Here is a 23,161-nt window from a genome sequence, read left to right on the forward strand (position 1 = left end):
TGAAATGGGCACCCCCTTTAACACTAAATATCCTCCTACCGGGCCCCTTTAAGATTATATACCTGCCCCGACTTGGGGTTTATCACTACTTTTGCAAAGTTTGCAAAGTTTTGGAATCCTCCGACCCTCAGTCTCCAAGACTGAAAGTGATGATGTCACCGGTCACCTGACCACTGCAGCCAATCTGTGACCTCAGCGGTCATGTGACTGATAGTTGGTGATGTCGTCACTCAGTCCTAAAGTGATCCACCGTAAACTTTGCAAAAGTAGCAAAACAATAAATGACTAGTTTGAGTTTTGCAGTTGTATCCAGCCTTGACACATCTGTCTCTGATGGTTTGTTACAATGTATCAGCTGGGACAGCACCAAATGTCGGGTTTTCTAAAGTTTTGGATTTGCTAATTGTTGGGGGTCAGACTGCTGTGACCCCCCCCCCCCCACGCCTCCTCTGATGTTGAGGACTGGGCCCCCATGTGAATGAAGCGTTGGTCGATCATACGCACCGCCACTCCATGAATCCTCTCCGGGGGTCCTAATAATGATCGACCACTCACACTAGATCAGAGGGGGTCACAGGAATCAGGAAGTTGGATTGGGGAACACCCCTCTAATTTATACCGCGATGTTTTCATTCATTGACAGTGAGCAGAGGTCTGTAGAGCACCAAGGATGTGAAGCCATCCGCTAGGATACATTACTCGTGGCTTTCGCGGGTGCTTCATACGTTTTGGGCAAAATCAAAAAATGCTCTTTATTTTTGTTTTTAAGAATTTTCACTTGTTCTGCTAAAAAGCCCCAAATGTGCACAAATATTCCGGGTGTCCGTAAAATCCCTCCTGATAAGTGTGGCGGGGGAGGGGAGGGGAGGACACTGTGTCTGTGCAAAAATGCAGCGACTTTTTAAAAAAATCGTTATTGATAAACTTAAAGAAGCTGAACCCCTCCTGCAGAGCGAACAGTACGAAAAGGGCGCAAATAAAAATCAGGCGAAAAAACACCGAAAATAAGGCAAATGCAGCAATGAATCGCGGCCATCGTCTGCTGGAAACTTGCAGTTGGAGGATCCCTTTAAGGCCTTGTGCCCACAGGACTTTTTTTCATGCTTTTTTCCTTGATTTTTTTTTAATCGATTTAAAAAGCAAGGAAAATGCATCCCAGCAAAGTCTGAGATTCGTGACGTGCTGTGCACACAGTGCTTCTTTTTTCCTTGCTTTTTTTGTTGCTGAAAAAAAGAAGCGACATGTCAATTGTTCCTGATTTTTTCCTTCAATACATAAGAAGCATGAAAAGAATCATGAAAAGAAGCATGAAAGCATGAAACGAAGCATGAAAGCATGAAACGAAGCATGAAAGCATGAACAGAAGCATGAAAGCATGAAAAGAAGCATGAAACGAAGCATGAAAGCATGAAACGAAGCATGAAAGCATGAAACGAAGCATGAAAGCATGAAAAGAAGCATGAAAGCATGAAAAGAAGCATGAAAGCATGAAAAGAAGCATGAAACGAAGCATGAAAGCATGAAAAGCATGAAAGCATGAAAAGCATGAAAGCATGAAAAGCATGAAAAGAAGCATGAAAGCATGAAAGCATGAAAAGCATGAAAAGAAGCATGAAAGCATGAAAAGAAGCATGAAAACATGAAAAGAAGCATGAAAGCATGAAAAGAAGCATGAAAACATGAAAAGAAGCATGAAAACATGAAAAGAAGCATGAAAACATGAAAAGAAGCATGAAAACATGAAAAGCATGAAAACCTGAAAAAAGCATGAAAGCATCAAAAGAGGCATGAAAAGCATGAAAGCCTAAAAAGAAGCATGAAAGCATGAAAACATAAAAAGCATGAAAAGAAGCATGCAAGAATGAAAAGAAGCATGCAAGCATGAAAAGAAGCATGCAAGCATGAAAAGAAGCATGCAAGCATGAAAAGAAGCATGAAGACATGAAAAGAAGCATGAAGACATGAAAAGAAGCATGAAGACATGAAAAGAAGCATGAAGACATGAAAAGAAGCATGAAGACATGAAAAGAAGCATGAAGACATGAAAAGAAGCATGAAGACATGAAAAGAAGCTTAAAAAAGCAGTTTATTTTTGTGCTGAAAAAAAGCACTGTGTGCACATAGCCTTAAATGTACACTTCTCCCCAGCTGTGTCCAGGAGGTGCTGAGCGGCGCCTCGTCCTGCATCGATACTGGCGTTTGCTGGTAATATCGCAGCGTCACTCCTGCGAGCCGCCCGCTGTGTTCTCCAAGCCTTTATGGCCCTCGTCAATCAAACGAGCCACTGCAGCAGCTCTGCCTCACACAGCACTGCACGCTCCGCTCTGCCTCACACAGCACCGCACGCTCCGCTCTGCCTCACACCGCACCGCACGCTCCGCTCTGCCTCACACAGCACCGCACGCTCCGCTCTGCCTCACACAGCACCGCACGCTCCGCTCTGCCTCACACAGCACCGCACGCTCCGCTCTGCCTCACACAGCACCGCACGCTCCGCTCTGCCTCACACAGCACCGCACGCTCCGCTCTGCCTCACACAGCACCGCACGCTCCGCTCTGCCTCACACAACACCGCACGCTCCGCTCTGCCTCACACAGCACCGCACGCTCCGCTCTGCCTCACACAGCACCGCACGCTCCGCTCTGCCTCACACCGCACCGCACGCTCCGCTCTGCCTCACACCGCACAGCACACTCCGCTCTGCCTCACACAGCACAGCACGTTCCGCTCTGCCTCACACAGCACCGCACGCTCCGCTCTGCCTCACACAGCACAGCACGCTCCGCTCTGCCTCACACAGCACAGCACGCTCCGCTCTGCCTCACACAGCACGCTCCGCTCTGCCTCACACAGCACGCTCAGCTCTGCCTCACACAGCACAGCACGCTCCGCTCTGCCTCACACAGCACAGCACGCTCCGCTCTGCCTCACACCGCACCGCACGCTCCGCTCTGCCTCACACAGCACCGCACGCTCCGCTCTGCCTCACACAGCACCGCACGCTCCGCTCTGCCTCACACAGCACCGCACGCTCCGCTCTGCCTCACACAGCACCGCACGCTCCGCTCTGCCTCACACAGCACCGCACGCTCCGCTCTGCCTCACACAGCACCGCACGCTCCGCTCTGCCTCACACAGCACCGCACGCTCCGCTCTGCCTCACACAGCACCGCACGCTCCGCTCTGCCTCACACAGCACCGCACGCTCCGCTCTGCCTCACACAGCACCGCACGCTCCGCTCTGCCTCACACAGCACCGCACGCTCCGCTCTGCCTCACACAGCACCGCACGCTCCGCTCTGCCTCACACAGCACCGCACGCTCCGCTCTGCCTCACACAGCACCGCACGCTCCGCTCTGCCTCACACAGCACCGCACGCTCCGCTCTGCCTCACACAGCACCGCACGCTCCGCTCTGCCTCACACAGCACCGCACGCTCCGCTCTGCCTCACACAGCACCGCACGCTCCGCTCTGCCTCACACAGCACCGCACGCTCCGCTCTGCCTCACACAGCACCGCACGCTCCGCTCTGCCTCACACAGCACCGCACGCTCCGCTCTGCCTCACACAGCACCGCACGCTCCGCTCTGCCTCACACAGCACCGCACGCTCCGCTCTGCCTCACACAGCACCGCACGCTCCGCTCTGCCTCACACAGCACCGCACGCTCCGCTCTGCCTCACACAGCACCGCACGCTCCGCTCTGCCTCACACAGCACCGCACGCTCCGCTCTGCCTCACACAGCACCGCACGCTCCGCTCTGCCTCACACAGCACCGCACGCTCCGCTCTGCCTCACACAGCACCGCACGCTCCGCTCTGCCTCACACAGCACCGCACGCTCCGCTCTGCCTCACACAGCACCGCACGCTCCGCTCTGCCTCACACAGCACCGCACGCTCCGCTCTGCCTCACACAGCACCGCACGCTCCGCTCTGCCTCACACAGCACCGCACGCTCCGCTCTGCCTCACACAGCACCGCACGCTCCGCTCTGCCTCACACAGCACCGCACGCTCCGCTCTGCCTCACACAGCACCGCACGCTCCGCTCTGCCTCACACAGCACCGCACGCTCCGCTCTGCCTCACACAGCACCGCACGCTCCGCTCTGCCTCACACAGCACCGCACGCTCCGCTCTGCCTCACACAGCACCGCACGCTCCGCTCTGCCTCACACAGCACCGCACGCTCCGCTCTGCCTCACACAGCACCGCACGCTCCGCTCTGCCTCACACAGCACCGCACGCTCCGCTCTGCCTCACACAGCACCGCACGCTCCGCTCTGCCTCACACAGCACCGCACGCTCCGCTCTGCCTCACACAGCACCGCACGCTCCGCTCTGCCTCACACAGCACCGCACGCTCCGCTCTGCCTCACACAGCACCGCACGCTCCGCTCTGCCTCACACAGCACCGCACGCTCCGCTCTGCCTCACACAGCACCGCACGCTCCGCTCTGCCTCACACAGCACCGCACGCTCCGCTCTGCCTCACACAGCACCGCACGCTCCGCTCTGCCTCACACAGCACCGCACGCTCCGCTCTGCCTCACACAGCACCGCACGCTCCGCTCTGCCTCACACAGCACCGCACGCTCCGCTCTGCCTCACACAGCACCGCACGCTCCGCTCTGCCTCACACAGCACCGCACGCTCCGCTCTGCCTCACACAGCACCGCACGCTCCGCTCTGCCTCACACAGCACCGCACGCTCCGCTCTGCCTCACACAGCACCGCACGCTCCGCTCTGCCTCACACAGCACCGCACGCTCCGCTCTGCCTCACACAGCACCGCACGCTCCGCTCTGCCTCACACAGCACCGCACGCTCCGCTCTGCCTCACACAGCACCGCACGCTCCGCTCTGCCTCACACAGCACCGCACGCTCCGCTCTGCCTCACACAGCACCGCACGCTCCGCTCTGCCTCACACAGCACCGCACGCTCCGCTCTGCCTCACACAGCACCGCACGCTCCGCTCTGCCTCACACAGCACCGCACGCTCCGCTCTGCCTCACACAGCACCGCACGCTCCGCTCTGCCTCACACAGCACCGCACGCTCCGCTCTGCCTCACACAGCACCGCACGCTCCGCTCTGCCTCACACAGCACCGCACGCTCCGCTCTGCCTCACACAGCACCGCACGCTCCGCTCTGCCTCACACAGCACCGCACGCTCCGCTCTGCCTCACACAGCACCGCACGCTCCGCTCTGCCTCACACAGCACCGCACGCTCCGCTCTGCCTCACACAGCACCGCACGCTCCGCTCTGCCTCACACAGCACCGCACGCTCCGCTCTGCCTCACACAGCACCGCACGCTCCGCTCTGCCTCACACAGCACCGCACGCTCCGCTCTGCCTCACACAGCACCGCACCCTCCGCTCTGCCTCACACAGCACCGCACCCTCCGCTCTGCCTCACACAGCACCGCACCCTCCGCTCTGCCTCACACAGCACCGCACGCTCCGCTCTGCCTCACACAGCACCGCACGCTCCGCTCTGCCTCACACAGCACCGCACGCTCCGCTCTGCCTCACACAGCACCGCACGCTCCGCTCTGCCTCACACAGCACCGCACGCTCCGCTCTGCCTCACACAGCACCGCACGCTCCGCTCTGCCTCACACAGCACCGCACGCTCCGCTCTGCCTCACACAGCACCGCACGCTCCGCTCTGCCTCACACAGCACCGCACGCTCCGCTCTGCCTCACACAGCACCGCACGCTCCGCTCTGCCTCACACAGCTCCGCTCTGCCTCACACAGCTCCGCTCTGCCTCACACAGCTCCGCTCTGCCTCACACACAGCACCGCACGCTCCGCTCTGCCTCACACACAGCACCGCACGCTCCGCTCTGCCTCACACACAGCACCGCACGCTCCGCTCTGCCTCACACACAGCACCGCACGCTCCGCTCTGCCTCACACACAGCACCGCACGCTCCGCTCTGCCTCACACACAGCACCGCACGCTCCGCTCTGCCTCACACACAGCACCGCACGCTCCGCTCTGCCTCACACACAGCACCGCACGCTCCGCTCTGCCTCACACACAGCACCGCACGCTCCGCTCTGCCTCACACACAGCACCGCACGCTCCGCTCTGCCTCACACACAGCACAGCACGCTCCGCCCTGCCTCACACACAGCACCGCACGCTCCGCTTTGCCTCACACAGCACCGCACGCTCCGCTCTGCTTTCATCTCTGCGATCTCCGGTTACAGGAGGAGGAGAGGAAGAGGTTCACCTGCAGAGCGTTCATCTGTGCCGGGCTAATCCAAGCCCTGACCTATACGTAGGGAAGGATTCCTGCAGTGCAGAGTATTTCAGGAGAGCACTGCGCTAATCTTACAGTGACATGAAAGCTGCGGAGGAGGAGAATCAAGAGGGCAACGACCGAGAGACGCCAAGATAAAGGAGCAGGTGACAGTGGTGATGGACAGCACCCTCATCTCCGAAGACACCCACCCACTGGAAGACCTCCAAAGTCTCCTGCAGCACAGAGGATTTCAGGAGAGGAGGCGGCCAATGTGACAAGTGGGAGGTCACAGGCTGAGAGTAGCAGGTGCCCAGAGAAGCACAGAGGATTCCAGGAGAGCAGTGTGGATATTAGGGATGGTTATGGATCCACAGCAGCACAGAGGATTTCAGGAGAGCAGTGTGGATATTAGGGATGGTTATGGATCCACAGCAGCACAGAGGATTTCAGGAGAGCAGTGTGGATATTAGGGATGGTTATGGATCCACAGCAGCACAGAGGATGTCAGGAGAGCAGTGTGGATATTAGGGATGGTTATGGATCCACAGCAGCACAGAGGTTTTCACGAGAACAGTGTGGACATTGGGGATAATTATGGATCCCCAGCAGCACAGAGGATGTCAGGAGAGCAGTGTGTTGATATTGGGAATAGTTATGGATCCCCAGCAGCACAGAGGATGTCAGGAGAACAGTGTGGATATTAGGGATGGTTATGGATCCACAGCAGCACAGAGGATTCCAGGAGAGCAGTGTGGATATTAGGGATGGTTATGGATCCACAGCAGCACAGAGGATTTCAGGAGAGCAGTGTGGATATTAGGGATGGTTATGGATCCACAGCAGCACAGAGGATTTCAGGAGAGCAGTGTGGATATTAGGGATGGTTATGGATCCACAGCAGCACAGAGGATGTCAGGAGAGCAGTGTGGATATTAGGGATGGTTATGGATCCACAGCAGCACAGAGGTTTTCAGGAGAACAGTGTGGACATTGGGGATAATTATGGATCCCCAGCAGCACAGAGGATTTCAGGAGAGCAGTGTGTTGATATTGGGAATAGTTATGGATCCCCAGCAGCACAGAGGATGTCAGGAGAACAGTGTGGATATTAGGGATGGTTATGGATCCACAGCAGCACAGAGGATTTCAGGAGAGCAGTGGGGATATTGGGGATGGTTATGGATCCACAGCAGCACATTGGATGTCAGGAGAGTAGTGTGGATATTAGGGATGGTTATGGATCCACAGCAGCACAGAGGATGTCAGGAGAGCAGTGTTGATATTACGGATGGTTATGGATCCCCAGCAGCACAGAGGATTTCAGGAGAGCAGTGTGTTGATATTGGGAATAGTTATGGATCCCCAGTAGCACAGAGGATGTCAGGAGAACAGTGTGGATATTAGGGATGGTTATGGATCCACAGCAGCACAGAGGATGTCAGGAGAGCAGTGTGGATATTAGGGATGGTTATGGATCCACAGCAGCACAGAGGATGTCAGGAGAGCAGTGTGGATATTAGGGATGGTTATGGATCCTCAGCAGCACAGAGGATTTCAGGAGAGCAGTGTGTTGATATTGGGAATAGTTATGGATCCCTAGCAGCACAGAGGATTTCAGGAGAGCAGTGGGGATATTAGGGATGGTTATGGATCCACAGCAGCACAGAGGATTTCAGGAGAGCAGTGGGGATATTAGGGATGGTTATGGATCCACAGCAGCACATTGGATGTCAGGAGAGTAGTGTGGATATTAGGGATGGTTATGGATCCACAGCAGCACAGAGGATGTCAGGAGAGCAGTGTTGATATTACGGATGGTTATGGATCCCCAGCAGCACAGAGGATTTCAGGAGAACAGTGTGGATATTAGGGATAGTTATGGATCCACAGCAGCACAGAGGATTTCAGGAGAGCAGTGTTGATATTAGGGATGGTTATGGATCCCCAGCAGCACAGAGGATGTCAGGAGAGCAGTGTGTTGATATTGGGAATAGTTATGGATCCCTAGCAGCACAGAGGTTTTCAGGAGAGCTGTGTGGATATTAGGGATGGTTATGGATCCCCAGCAGCACAGAGGATTTCAGGAGAGCAGTGGGGATATTAGGGATGGTTATGGATCCACAGCAGCACAGAGGATGTCAGGAGAGCAGTGTGGATATTAGGGATGGTTATGGTTCCACAGCAGCACAGAGGATGTCAGGAGAGCAGTGTTGATATTACGGATGGTTATGGATCCCCAGCAGCACAGAGGATTTCAGGAGAACAGTGTGGATATTAGGGATAGTTATGGATCCACAGCAGCACAGAGGATTTCAGGAGAGCAGTGTTGATATTAGGGATGGTTATGGATCCCCAGCAGCCAGAGGATTTCAGGAGAGCAGTGTGTTGATATTGGGAATAGTTATGGATCTTCAGCAGCACAGAGGATTTCAGGAGAACAGTGTGGATATTAGGGATGGTTATGGATCCACAGCAGCACAGAGGATGTCAGGAGAGCAGTGTGGATATTATGGATAGTTATGGATCCACAGCAGCACAGAGGATGTCAGGAGAGCAGTGTGGATATTAGGGATGGTTATGGATCCACAGCAGCACAGAGGATGTCAGGAGAGCAGTGTGTTGATATTGGGAATAGTTATGGATCCTCAGCAGCACAGAGGATTTCAGGAGAGCAGTGTGGATATTAGGGATGGTTATGGGTCCACAGCAGCACAGAGGATGTCAGGAGAGCAGTGTGGATATTAGGGATGGTTATGGATCCCCAGCAGCACAGAGGATTTCAGGAGAGCAGTGTGGATATTAGGGATGGTTATGGATCCCCAGCAGCACAGAGGATGTCAGGAGAGCAGTGTGGATATTAGGGATAGTTATGGATCCACAGCAGCACAGAGGATGTCAGGAGAGCAGTGTGGATATTGGGGATGGTTATGGATCCCCAGCAGCACAGAGGATTTCAGGAGAGCAGTGTGGATATTAGGGATAGTTATGGATCCACAGCAGCACAGAGGATGTCAGGAGAGCAGTGTGGATATTAGGGATGGTTATGGATCCTCAGCAGCACAGAGGATTTCAGGAGAGCAGTGTTGATATTAGGGATGGTTATGGATCCCCAGCAGCACAGAGGATGTCAGGAGAGGAGTGTGGATATTAGGGATGGTTATGGATCCCCAGCAGCACAGAGGATGTCAGGAGAGCAGTGTTGATATTACGGATGGTTATGGATCCCCAGCAGCACAGAGGATGTCAGGAGAGGAGTGTGGATATTAGGGATGGTTATGGGTCCACAGCAGCACAGAGGATGTCAGGAGAGGAGTGTGGATATTAGGGATGGTTATGGATCCCCAGCAGCACAGAGGATGTCAGGAGAGCAGTGTTGATATTACGGATGGTTATGGATCCCCAGCAGCACAGAGGATTTCAGGAGAACAGTGTGGATATTAGGGATGGTTATGGATCCCCAGCAGCACAGAGGATGTCAGGAGAGCAGTGTGGATATTAGGGATGGTTATGGATCCCCAGCAGCACAGAGGATGTCAGGAGAGCAGTGTGGATATTAGGGATGGTTATGGATCCCCAGCAGCACAGAGGATGTCAGGAGAGCAGTGTGGATATTAGGGATGGTTATGGATCCACAGCAGCACAGAGGATGTCAGGAGAGCAGTGTGGATATTAGGGATGGTTATGGATCCCCAGCAGCACAGAGGATGTCAGGAGAGCAGTGTGGATATTAGGGATGGTTATGGATCCACAGCAGCACAGAAGATGTCAGGAGAGCAGTGTGGATATTAGGGATAGTTATGGATCCACAGCAGCACAGAGGATTTCAGGAGAACAGTGTGGATATTAGGGATGGTTATGGATCCACAGCAGCACAGAGGATGTCAGGAGAGCAGTGTGGATATTAGGGATGGTTATGGATCCCCAGCAGCACAGTGTTTTCAGCAAAGCTGATTTTAATGGGTGACCGCAGGCTGGAAGTTACTTATGGGAGCGTCCGGACATAAAGTGGGCGCCCTAATATACAGGAGGGTGCTGCCTCCATGAGTGGACGCAGTTCTGTACGCTTCCTCGCAGGTCGCCAGGGAAACGGCTTCAGCGTGCGGAATAAACATCGATCTTATTGATGACTCTTCACTCTGGATTACAGTCGACTTTCCCCGAGCTGGAAATCTGCGCTCACCCCGACATGATGAAGGAATAAAATAATGCCGTTACAATCGGCCGCCATGAAGAATAGAGACGTTTCCACACTTCCCCCCCGAGTCGTCCTCATCTGTCCGTCCTCTTAGCAGTTCCCAGCAGAGCCGGGTGACGGACAATATGGCGGTGTTCAGCCCCGCAGGCGTCACTATTACATAGAAGGATATTCTCTTTCTATGGTGGGAATCTGTGGTGTGAAACGCTTTCACAGAATGTGTCTGAGCGGCTGCTGCAGTGTGAGTGGGACGTTGCGGAGCCGTGCTCGTGATGCTCCACTAATTACTCATAGAGGTGGGCGGCAGAGGGGGTCTCACAAGGAGAAGGGGATTTTCCTTCTCTGCCTTACATGGAGATTCTCGTATAGCAGCAGGTTGTGTGTAGGGTGATGGTGATATATACTGTGCGTGGTACAGGAGTATACAGCCGCGGATGTGCGGGGGATTTACTGCTGATGTTCCTGTGATTAACCCATAAACATCATACACTTTATAGTAAGGTGATGTATCATGACATATAAGGCGGTGTACACATCACACGTCAGTGTCATTCACACATACGCTCCAGAATGTATACATTAATATAAGCATCTATTACCATATAACCCCCACTGATCCTGAGGTACATTCTATATTGTACTCCAGAGCTGCACTCACTATTCTGCTGGTGCAGTCACTGTGTACATACATTACTGATCCTGAGTTACCACCTGTATTATACTCCAGAGCTGCACTCACTATTCTGCTGGTGCAGTCACTGTGTACATACATTACATTACTGATCCTGAGTTACCTCCTGTATTATACTCCAGAGCTGCACTCACTATTCTGCTGGTGCAGTCACTGTGTACATACATTACTGATCCTGAGTTACCTCCTGTATTATACTCCAGAGCTGCACTCACTATTCTGCTGGTGCAGTCTTTGTGTACATACATTACTGATCCTGAGTTACCCCCTGTATTATACTCCAGAGCTGCACTCACTATTCTGCTGGTGCAGTCACTGTGTACATACATTACTGATCCTGAGTTACCTCCTGTATTCTACTCCAGAGCTGCACTCACTATTCTGCTGGTGCACTGTACTGATCTCACTTTCTGCACTGCAGCTATTTACACATTTCTGCGGTTTCTGACCATTATAACTGAGCCCCTATAATTCAGGCAGTTCCGTTTTCTACATCAGATCATTGTACAGAGCGGAATACGAGGGGCTGCTGATAAGTCTTTGGCTTTACCCAGAAAGAAACGAGATAGGATGATGAAACTTTCCATTTATTCCACATACTCTCCACTGATGTCACCTCACTTTTTACATCGGTATTCCATGTTCTGTAAGCCTAGCAAAAAGAAGGATTTCGGTTGGGTCTCAAACCAGACATCCGTAGCAGCCATGGCATCAGAAATGGTGTGACATTTGTTACAATTGAGGTGTTTCTTCAGGTTTGGAAACAGATGATAGTCGGAGGGAGCTAGATCTGGTGAATAAGGTGGGTGGTCATCAGCTGGAAGCCCAGCTCTGCCAGTTTTGCCGTGGTCACTTCTGCAGTGTCAGCGGAGGCATTGTCTTGCAGGAACAAGATTCCTTTGGACAGCTTGTTGTGCCTTTTGGCCTTCAGAGCTGCCTTCAATTGTTCCAAAAGTTCAATGTAATACCTTGCATTGATGGTGGAACCCTTTTGAAGGTAGTCCACTAGCAGCACGCCCTCCTTATCCCAGAACACAGACGCCATCACCTTAGTGGTTGATTTTTGCACCTTGAATGTCTTTGGACGAGGAGAACCCCTGTGCCTCCACTCTTCTGACTGCTCCTTGTTTTCAGGGTCATACAAATAAATCCAGGCCTCATCCATAGTGATTGGTCGATCCAGGAAGATCTTATCAGTCCGGAAACACTGACAAATGGATCGGGAAGTTATCACTCGCTGCTTCTCTGATCTGTTGTCAGACATTTGGAGACTACTTTGCAGAAGCTTCCTCATGTCCAAATGTTCATGGAAAATGACCCAAACACGTTCCCGGGAAATCCCCATGATGTCTGCTATTGCTTTAGCTGAAATTGGTTGATTCTCCGGTATCAGGTTGTGCGCAGCATCGACGATCTCCGGAACAACAACCACTCTCGAGCGTCCAGGACGTTCCTCATCATTGGGGCTGAAGTGGCTCGTTATAAATTTGGCAACCCAGTTCTTACCTGTGTAATATGAAGGGCACTGATCCCCCAATGTCTGCGACATATCACCAGGAATATCCTTTGCGGACTTTCCTTGAAGAAACAAGTATTTTACCACTCCTCTGCTCTCAGTTGCTGTGAATATCACATTAGACTCCGCCACGTTATTTTCCCACGTGCGTACAACACTGTCGCCATAAGCATCAAACACAAAATATTGCAAACATATATTAGACACATAAGGCTTTCATGTGATGTAACATTCGTTACCATAGAAACAAAAAAGATCACAAAGCCAAAGACTTATCAGCAGCGCATCATATAAAGATATCCCGAAGGAAAGTCACATGAAACAAATTGTAGATGCTGAACAAGTGAGATTTCTGCTCTGAAGCCTTCGGGATGGTGTGAGCAGTGCAGAGCAGGTGTGCACATCTTCTACTCCAGTTACATCCAGAGCTGCACTCAGCATTCACCCGGCTGCTGCTTGAAATTCTGCTGTGTTTAGAACCAGCAGAGAGCGGAGGTCAGCGTTCTGTAGATCCACCATTAAGTTGCCCGATGTGAGGACACTTTAGACCCCGGCTGCCCTGCTCCTGTGCTCATATAAAGGTCTGAACACTGTTTTATAGAACTATTGCCATCGGATTCGTGACTTGTAATTGTTTGTAAGAAGACCAGCCCTCAAAAAGAATCAGTCCAAACACCGAAGTGAGGACCCCTGACCACACTCCTAAACTTATTCAGACCCAGACCAAGCGCCCTAAAATTAATTTGGACCCCAGTCTAGACTCCTAAATTTATTTTGTGGAACAGATAACTACATTTTTTTTCAGACCCGACCATCTAGAATGGGTCGGCGCCCTGTCTGGCCAACTCAAATGGGTCGACGCCCTGTCTGGCCAACTCGAATGGGTCGGCGCCTTGTCCGGCCTCCCTCGAATGGGTCGGCCCCTTGTCCGGCCTCCCTCGAATGGGTCGGCCCCTTGTCCGGCCTCCCTCGAATGGGTCGGCGCCCTGTCCGGCCCCCTGGAATGGGTCGGCGCCCTGTCCGGCCCCCTGGAATGGGTCGGCACCAAAAAGTTCTCATTTATACTGACTCCCAGAGCTGTGCCAGGAATCTCATATGGTCTATTACAATTGCAAAGCTTCCTATGAGTAAATATAGACCCTCTTAAAGTTACATGAATACTTGTTGTCAGGGAGTTCACTCCTCTCTGGCTAGCGGCCCTCCTTCCTCCCTCTTCTCTGGCGGGCGCCTCCCCTTCCTCCTCTTTGGTGGCCAGCTCCCCTTCCTTCCTCCTCTCTGGCGGGCGGCGTCCCTTCCTCCTCTCTGGCGGGCGGCGTCCCTTCCTCCTCTCTGGCGGGCGGCGTCCCTTCCTCCTCACTGGCGGGCGGCGTCCCTTCCTCCTCACTGGCGGGCGGCGTCCCTTCCTCTCTGGCGGGCGGCATCCCTTCCTCCTCTCTAGCGGGCGGCTCCCCTTCCTCCCTCCTCTCTGGCGGGCAGCTCCCCTTCTTCCCTCCTCTCTGGCGGGCGGCTCCCCTCCCTCCCTCCTTCCCTCCTCTCTGGCGGGCGGCTCCCCTCCCTCCCTCCTTCCCTCCTCTCTGGCGGGCGGCTCCCCTCCCTCCCTCCTTCCCTCCTCTCTGGCGGCTCCCCTCCCTCCTTCCCTCCTCTCTGGCGGGCGGCTCCCCTCCCTCCCTCCTTCCCTCCTCTCTGGTGGGCGGCTTCCCTCCCTTCCTCCTCCATGGCGGGCACCTCCCTTCTCTCTGGTGGGCGGCTCCCCTTCCTTTCTCCTCTCTGGTGGGCGGCTCCCCTTCCTTTCTCCTCTCTGGTGGGCGGCTCCCCTTCCTTTCTCCTCTCTGGTGGGCGGCTCCCCTTCCTTTCTCCTCTCTGGTGGGCGGCTCCCCTTCCTTTCTCCTCTCTGGCAAGCGGCTCCCCTTCCTTTCTCCTCTCTGGCAAGCGGCTCCCCTTCCTTCCTTCCTCTCTGGCGGGCGGCTCCCCTCCCTCCCTCCTCTCTGGCGGGCGACTCCCCTCCCTCCCTCCTTCCCTCCTCTCTGGCGGGCGGCTCCCCTCCCTCCCTCCTTCCCTCCTCTCTGGCGGGTGGCTCCTCTCCCTCTCTCCTTCCCTCCTCTCTGGCGGGCGGCTCCCCTCCCTCCCTCCTTCCCTCCTCTCTGGCGGGCTGCTCCCCTCCCTCCCTCCTTCCCTCCTCTCTGGCAGGCGGCTCCCCTCCCTCCCTCCTTCCTCTCTGGCGGGTGGCTCCCCTTCCTCCCTCCCACCCTCCCTTCCTCCCTCCTCTCTGGCGGGCGGCTCCCCTCCCTCTCTCCTTCCTCTCTGGCGAGCTGCTCCCCTTCCCTCCTCCTCTCTGGCGGGCGCCTCCCCTCCCTCCCTCCTCTCTGGCGGGCGCCTCCCCTCCCTCCCTCCTCTCTGGCGGGCGCCTCCCCTCCCTCCCTCCTTCCCTCCTCTCTGGCGGGCGGCTCCCCTCCCTCCCTCCTTCCCTCCTCTCTGGCGGGCGGCTCCCCTCCCTCCCTCCTTCCCTCCTCTCTGGCAGGCGGCTCCGCTCCCTCCCTCCTTCCTCTCTGGCGGGCGGCTCCCCTTCCTCCCTCCCACCCTCCCTTCCTCCCTCCTCTCTGGCGGGCGGCTCCCCTCCCACCCTCCCTCCCTCCTTTTCTGGCGGGCGGCTCCCCTCCCTCCCTTCCTCCTCTCTGGTAGGTGGCTCCCCTCCCTCTCTCCTTCCTGTCTGGCGAGCTGCTCCCCTTCTCTCCTTCCTCTCTGGCGAGCTGCTCCCCTTCCCTCCTCCTCTCTGGCGTGCGCCTCCCCTCCCTCCCTCCTCTCTGGCGGGCGCCTCCCCTCCCTCCCTCCCTCCCTCCTCTCTGGCGGGCGCCTCCCCTCCCTCCCTCCCTCCCTCCTCTCTGGCGGGCGCCTCCCCTCCCTCCCTCCCTCCCTCCTCTCTGGCGGGCGCCTCCCCTCCCTCCCTCCCTCCCTCCTCTCTGGCGGGCGCCTCCCCTCCCTCCCTCCCTCCCTCCTCTCTGGCGGGCGCCTCCCCTCCCTCCCTCCCTCCCTCCCTCCCTCCTCTCTGGCGGGCGCCTCCCCTCCCTCCCTCCCTCCTCTCTGGTGGGCGCCTCCCCTCCCTCCCTCCCTCCCTCCTCTCTGGTGGGCGCCTCCCCTCCCTCCCTCCCTCCCTCCTCTCTGGTCGGCGCCTCCCCTCCCTCCCTCCCTCCTCCCTGGCGGGCACCTCCCTTCTCTCTGGTGGGCGGCTCCCCTTCCTTTCTCCTCTCTGGTGGGCGGCTCCCCTTCCTTTCTCCTCTCTGGTGGGCGGCTCCCCTTCCTTTCTCCTCTCTGGTGGGCGGCTCCCCTTCCTTTCTCCTCTCTGGTGGGCGGCTCCCCTTCCTTTCTCCTCTCTGGTGGGCGGCTCCCCTTCCTTTCTCCTCTCTGGTGGGCGGCTCCCCTTCCTTTCTCCTCTCTGGTGGGCGGCTCCCCTTCCTTTCTCCTCTCTGGTGGGCGGCTCCCCTCCTTCCCTGCTTCCCTGCTTCCCTCCTTCCCTGCTTCCCTCCTTCCCTCCTTCCCTCCCTCCTTCCCTCCTCTCTGGCGAGCGGCTCCCCTTCCTTCCTTCCTCTCTGGCGGGCGGGCGGCTCCCATCCCTCCCTTCTCTCTGGTGGGCGGCTCCACTTCCTTCTCCTTCCTTTCTCCTCTCTGGTGGGCGGCTCCCCTTCCTTTCTCCTCTCTGGTGGGCGGCTCCCCACCTACCTCCCTCCTCTCTGTCGGGCGGCTCCCCTCCCTCCTTCCTCTCTGGCGGTCGGCTTCCCCTCCTTCCCTCCCTCCCTCCCTCCCTCCTTCCCTCCTTCCCTCCTTCCCTCCTTCCCTCCTTCCCTCCTTCCCTCCTTCCCTCCTTCCCTCCTTCCCTCCCTCCTTCCCTCCTCTCTGTCGGGCGGCTCCCCTCCCTCCCTCCTTCCTCTCTGGCGGGCGCCTCCCCTCCCTCCCTCCCTCCTCTCTGGCGGGCGCCTCCCCTCCCTCCCTCCCTCCTCTCTGGCAGGCGCCTCCCCTCCCTCCTCCTGGCGGGCGCCTCCCTTTTCTCTGGTGGGCGCCTCCCCTTCCTTTCTCCTCTCTGGTGGGCGCCTCCCCTTCCTTTCTCCTCTCTGGTGGGCGCCTCCCCTTCCTTTCTCCTCTCTGGTGGGCGCCTCCCCTTCCTTTCTCCTCTCTGGTGGGCGCCTCCCCTTCCTTTCTCCTCTCTGGTGGGCGCCTCCCCTTCCTTTCTCCTCTCTGGTGGGCGCCTCCCCTCCCTCCCTCCTTCCTCTCTGGCGGTCGGCTCCCCTCCTTCCCTCCCTCCTTCCCTCCTCTCTGTCGGACGGCTCCCCTCCCTCCCTCCTTCCTCTCTTGTAGGCGGCTCCCCTCCCTCCCTCCTTCCTCTCTGGCGAGCGGCTCCCCTTCCTTCCTTCCTCTCTGGCGGACGGCTCCCCTCCCACCCTCACTCCCTCCTCTCTGGTAGGCGGCTCCCCTCCCACCCTCCCTCCCTCCTCTCTGGTAGGCGGCTCCCCTCCCACCCTCCCTCCCTCCTCTCTGGTGGGCGCCTCCCCTCCCTCCCTCGTTCCTTTCTGGTGGGCGGCTCCCCTTCCTCCCTTCTCTCTGGTAGGCGGCTCCCCTCCCTCCCTCCTTCCTCTCTGGTGAGCTGCTCCCCTTCCTTCCTTCTCTCTGGCGGGCGCCTCCACTCCCTCCCTCCCTCGCGGGCGCCACCCCTCCCTCCCTTCTCTCTGGTGGGTGGCTCCCCTTCCTTTCTCTCTGGTGGGCGGCTCCCCTTCCTTCCTCCTCTCTGGCGGGCAGCTTCCCTTCCTGCTCCCCTCTCTCCCTCCCTTCTCCCTGGCGGGCGCCTCCCCTCCCTCCTTCCCTTCTCTCTGGCGGGTGCCTCCACTCCTTCCCACCTCCCTTCTCTCTGGCGGGCGCCTCCCCTCCTTCCCCCTTTCTGGTGTACGCCGCCTCGTCTCCAGTCTCCTTCTGGATGTCTGTAATACTTTTCTCTTTTCCTTTAACAGCCACTCAGATTGATCCCAATGACCTTGAAGAGCTGTTCCAGATCACTGCGGACGATGTGTTTAAAATAAATGCCGACGGTGGGTATCGCACACGTCCTCCGCTAGCCTGTGCCCGGGTACCGCTCTCAGCACTACAGTCTCCAGACAGATTATTAGGGCTTACTGCAATTTTGTATTTGAGCTGAAGATGATAGCACCACAAAGCGGTCACCTGCTAGGTTTGTTGCAGTGTGTCAGCGCAGCAGTTCCTCTGCTCTACTGAGTCCAGGGTTTGTTACAATGTAGAAGTGTTTGCTTCACAGGACAGCACAAAGCTCAATAATGACAGGAGGGTTACTGTGTGCGTGCCGGTACTGTGTGCGTGCCGGTACTGTGTGCGTGCCGGTACTGTGTGCGTGCCGGTACTGTGTGCGTGCCGGTACTGTGTGCGTGCCGGTACTGTGTGCGTGCCGGTACTGTGTGCGTGCCGGTACTGTGTGCGTGCCGGTACTGTGTGCGTGCCGGTACTGTGTGCGTGCCGGTACTGTGTGCGTGCCGGTACTGTGTGCGTGCCGGTACTGTGTGCGTGCCGGTACTGTGTGCGTGCCGGTACTGTGTGCGTGCCGGTACTGTGTGCGTGCCGGTACTGTGTGCGTGCCGGTACTGTGTGCGTGCCGGTACTGTGTGCGTGCCGGTACTGTGTGCGTGCCGGTACTGTGTGCGTGCCGGTACTGTGTGCGTGCCGGTACTGTGTGCGTGCCGGTACTGTGTGCGCGCCGGTACTGTGTGCGCGCCGGTACTGTGTGCGCGCCGGTACTGTGTGCGCGCCGGTACTGTGTGCGCGCCGGTACTGTGTGCGCGCCGGTACTGTGTGCGCGCCGGTACTGTGTGCGCGCCGGTACTGTGTGCGCGCCGGTACTGTGTGCGCGCCGGTACTGTGTGCGCGCCGGTACTGTGTGCGCGCCGGTACTGTGTGCCGTTACAGGCGTATTGAGCAGTTGTTAGTGTACACATCCCGGAGTGCGGCTCCGAGCTCTCAGTAACACACGGTAATGAGCTTTGTGAAGAGGGCAGGTTCCAGTTTCCATTCACTGACAGCAAATAAGATTCTTTAAAAATTATGAATTAAAAAAAACAAAACACAAGTTGGGGATATTTGGCTTTCAGGTGAAATTTGTGTAAAACAAGTCCACGCTCCATGGATATATTGTCGTGAAAGTCGGAAATTGAAGTAGAAGCAGCAATGGAGATTTCCTCATCTCTAAGGGGTACTTCTCACCTAGCGAGATCGCTGCGGAGTCACGGTTTTGGTGACGCAGCAGTGACCTCATTAGCGATCTCGCGGCCCCTGCTGTGAGATCGCTGCTCGTTACACACACTGCTGGTTCATTTTTTAGTTGTTGCTCTCCCGCTGATAAGCACACATCGCTGTGTGTGACAGCGAGAGAGCAACCATCTGAATGTGCAGGGAGCCGGCTTCTGGCAGCCTGCGGTATGCTGTAACCAAGGTAAATATCGGGTATCCAAGGGAAGTGCTTTGCTTGGGTACCCGATATTTACCTTGGTTACTAACATCAGCCGCTCTCAGGCTGCCAGTGCCAGCTCCCTGCACACGTAGCCAGAGTACACATTGGGTAAATAAGCAAAGCAGTTTGCTTATTAACCCAATGTGTACTGTGGCTAGGAGTGCAGGGAGCCAGCGCTAAGCGGTGTGCGCTGGTAACCAAGGTAAATATCGGGTAACCAAGCGCTTGGTTACCCGATATTTACTTTAGTTGCCAAGGGCAGCATCTCTTCCACGCGTCGCTGGTCACTGGTCGCTGGTGAGATCTGCCTGATTGACAACTCACCAGCGACCATGTAGGGACGCACCTGCGATCCTGACCAGGTCAGATCGCTGGTGGGATCGCTGGAGAGTCGCTAAAGTGTGACGGTACCCTAACACGTTATTGAAACAAAATACAGCACCGGTGGTGGTATACCCCTCCACCCCCAATATGTCAGTAACGTGTCATGTGGCCGCTCCATGTGAGGTCCCCCGGTCTCCAGCAGCCGCTCCCTAATGATGCGACCTTCATGACCTGGAGCATTGTCCCCCATGATGAAGCTATTAGGGCGGTGCTGTTCATGCAGAGGCACAAGGACCGGATTAATGGTGTTATTCTGGTAGTCAGGGCTGTCACTCCACCATTCACACAGGGTAGGGCCGTTCTGTACTGACGAGATACACTGGCCCACTCTGTAACACCACCACCACCAAAGGCTCGTCTGGGGACAGCAGTGACTGTTGAGACGTCAAGGAGAGCGCTATCCAAAACCCTTCTCAGCCATAATTTCTGCTCCGCATGAATTTCTCACGCTGTACAAAGGCTAGTAAGACGTAGTACAGTGTAATCCCCACTAGGTGGCAGCAGAGCAGTGAAGGAGAGACAAAGAAACACTGTAACTGAAAGACAGCTGAAGTACAGCAGAGTAACTTCAGCAGGCAGTTCACAGGCGAACCACCGGGGGGCAATAGAGTAGTCAAACAGTTAGGGTCTAGCCAGGAAAGTCAAGTCACTGAAAAGGGAGGATCAATATCAAAGTCAGAAAACAGAACCGAGTCGGAAGCCAAGAGATCAGGTATGCAGAGGGAAACACAAACAACAGACATGAGCGGGAAGTCAGGGACCGGGACAGGCAGACAAACGGGGGAGGGTACAAGTCAGGACACAGCAGCAGGGAGGCAGCACAGATCGGGAACACTTACCAGAGCCAGTATACACGCTGCAACGCAGAGATATCATTGGCACTGACCTATAGGTAGAGAGGCAAGATATAGCATCCTGGGATCCAGAACGAGGCATGTTAACTCCTGACATGACCAGGCCAGAGCTGGGTGTAGCCACAGCAGGGAAAAGCCGGCCTGGATCATGACAAATTGACTTTCATCAGTGATCTGCACTGAGGCTACTGGTTCCTCATCCAGCATAGATGACTCCGGTGCCTGTTGGGGGGTCAGGAACCTTGCAGGTCGTCTAGTACGCAGACCACACGAATGTAAATGGTTTAGAATGGTACTGAGGTGACACTTGGACGCCTCTCACCTATCTTACATATGTCTGGAGTTGTGTGGCATTCATCATCCAGTTCCGAAGAGCATTGTTTACAATGCAGCAGTCATCAGTGTGAGATGTGGCCAGAGGATGTCCACTTCTCTGCCTTTCTGTGACTCTTCCAGTCTCTCTGTGTCTCTGTACAACCTGCTGGTGACACTCTGTGACACTCTAAGCTCAGTGGCCACTTCTCTGCCTTTCTGTGACTCTTCCAGTCTCTCTGTGTCTCTGTACAACCTGCTGGTGACACTCTGTGACACGCTAAGCTCAGTGGCCACTTCTCTGCCTTTCTGTGACTCTTCCAGTCTCTCTGTGTCTCTGTACAACCTGCTGGTGACACTCTGTGACACGCTAAGCTCAGTGGCCACTTCTCTGCCTTTCTGTGACTCTTCCAGTCTCTCTGTGTCTCTGTACAACCTGCTGGTGACACTCTAACCTCTGTGGCCACTTCCGTCTGGGAACATCCTGCTTGAAGCCTCACAATGGCGTGGTGCTGCTCATCAATTGCTTGGTGTCGTCTTGGTCTCACAATGTCAAAATCTGAACACCATGCGGAGGAGGACGGTTTAATACCAATTCTAATGGAGCTATAACATTTACCGTATTGGGCGATCCATGGATCAAAACTTTCCCATTAAGCTCTTTGTTAGAGAGCAGCAAAAAGAATGGAAACAGTTGGACACCTACATCCAAAAGATTAGAGAAGGTCACATTAAGGTCCCCTGAAAAGGTCAGAGGACAATGTAGGATCATCCTGAAATTTCACCCAAAAGCCAAATATCCCTAACTTTGTGTGTGTGTGTACGCAGAATATCACAAAAGTGAGTACACCCTCATTCCATTCTTGTAATTTTTTTTATTGCATCTTTTCATGGGACAACACCGTAGATCTGACCCTGTGATGCAATGTGCAGTGTCAGTGTGCATCTTATATAACAGTGTAAATAACAGATCACACAGCCATTAATGTCTAAACCACTGGCAACAAAAGTGAGTACACCCCCTAAGTGAAAATGGACAAATTGTGCCCAATTAGCCATTTTCCCTCCCCGGTGTCATGTGACTCATTAGTGTTACAAGGTCCCAGGTGTGAATGGGGGCAGGGGTGTTACATTTGGTGTTATCTCTCACACACTCTCGCATACTGGTCACTGGAAGCTCACCCTGGCTCCTCATGGCAAAGAATTCTCTGAGGATCTGAAAAAAGAATTGGTGCTCTACATAAAGATGGCCGAGGCTATAAGAAGATTGTCACCTCTGACCCTGAGCTGCAGCACGGTGGCCAAAACCATACAGCAGTATAACAAGACACGATCAACTCAGAACAGACCTCGCCATGTCCGACCACAGAAGCCGAGCGCACGGGCTCAGTGTCATATCCAGAGGTAGTCTTTTCAGACTAGACGTATGACTGCTGCCAGCATTGCTGCAGAGGTTACAGGGGTGGGGGGTCTGCCTGTCAGTGCTCAGACCATACACCGTACACTGGAGAGGTTACAGGGGTGGGGGGTCCGCCTGTCAGTGCTCAGACCATACACCGCTCACGGCAGAGAGTACAGGGATGGGGAGTCCGCCTATCAGTTCTCAGACCATACCCCGCACACTGTATCATATTGCTCTGCATGGCTGTTCTCCTAGAAGGAAGCCTCTTCTAAAGATGATGCACAAGATAGCCACAGTCTTCTGAAGACAAGCAGACTAAGGACATGGATTACTGAAACTGTCCTCTGATCTGATGAGACAAAGAAAAGCTTATGTGGCTCAGAAGGTGTCTGTGTGTATGTGTGGTGACTACCAGGTGAGGAGAACAAAGACTAGTGTGTCCTGCCTACAGTCAGGCATGGTGGTGGAAGGTCACAGTTTGGCGCTGCATGAGTGCGGCCGACTGTGGGGGCTACAGTTCCTTGAGGGAACCATGAATGCCGACCATGTCCTGTGACATACTGAAGCAGAGCCGGATCCCCTCCCTTCATACTCCATAACATAATGACCCCAAAACCCTTCCAAGACCCCCCCACTGCTTCGCTAAAGAAACTGAGGGTGAAGGTGCTGGACCGGCTGATAGCCTTAGGGTTTAGCTCTAAAGACAGTGTGCCCACGCTGCGGAAAATGCGCGGATTTCTCGCGGAAATGCCGCGGATTTTTCATAACTCAGCAGCACAGCTACTCCCCAGCCATTTCTATGGCATTTGGGAAATGCTGTGGAAAAATCCGCAGCGGAAATCATGCGGATTTCCGTGCGGAAAAATCTGCAGCATGTCAATTATTGTTGCTGATTTACCTGCGGATTTTGCCTATTAAATTGAATGTAAAAAAAATCTCAAAATCCACAACAAATCCGCACAAAATCAGCACCTATGAAAAGGTGCGGATGCCGGGGGAATGCTGTGGATTTAGCCGCAGAAAAATCCGCAGATACAGAGTCCCG

General features: G+C 55.4%; 1 protein-coding gene across 3 annotated transcripts in view; it reads left to right on the plus strand.

Annotated features, from left to right (window-relative positions):
- The window catches only part of TSNARE1 (t-SNARE domain containing 1), a 302,535-nt gene that overhangs the window by 63,441 nt on the left and 215,933 nt on the right, over positions 1-23,161 (plus strand). For 2 of the 3 annotated variants that reach the window (XM_075316115.1, XM_075316117.1), the window contains exon 4: positions 17,660-17,737. In XM_075316115.1, coding sequence (XP_075172230.1) covers positions 17,660-17,737 — 78 coding nt within the window. Of the gene's footprint in view, positions 1-17,656; positions 17,738-23,161 lie in introns of those variants that run through there. The other variant, XM_075316116.1, reaches the window with a different exon arrangement.

This window comes from Anomaloglossus baeobatrachus, chromosome 6, assembly GCF_048569485.1.
Source record: "Anomaloglossus baeobatrachus isolate aAnoBae1 chromosome 6, aAnoBae1.hap1, whole genome shotgun sequence".
Lineage (NCBI taxonomy): Eukaryota > Metazoa > Chordata > Amphibia > Anura > Aromobatidae > Anomaloglossus > Anomaloglossus baeobatrachus.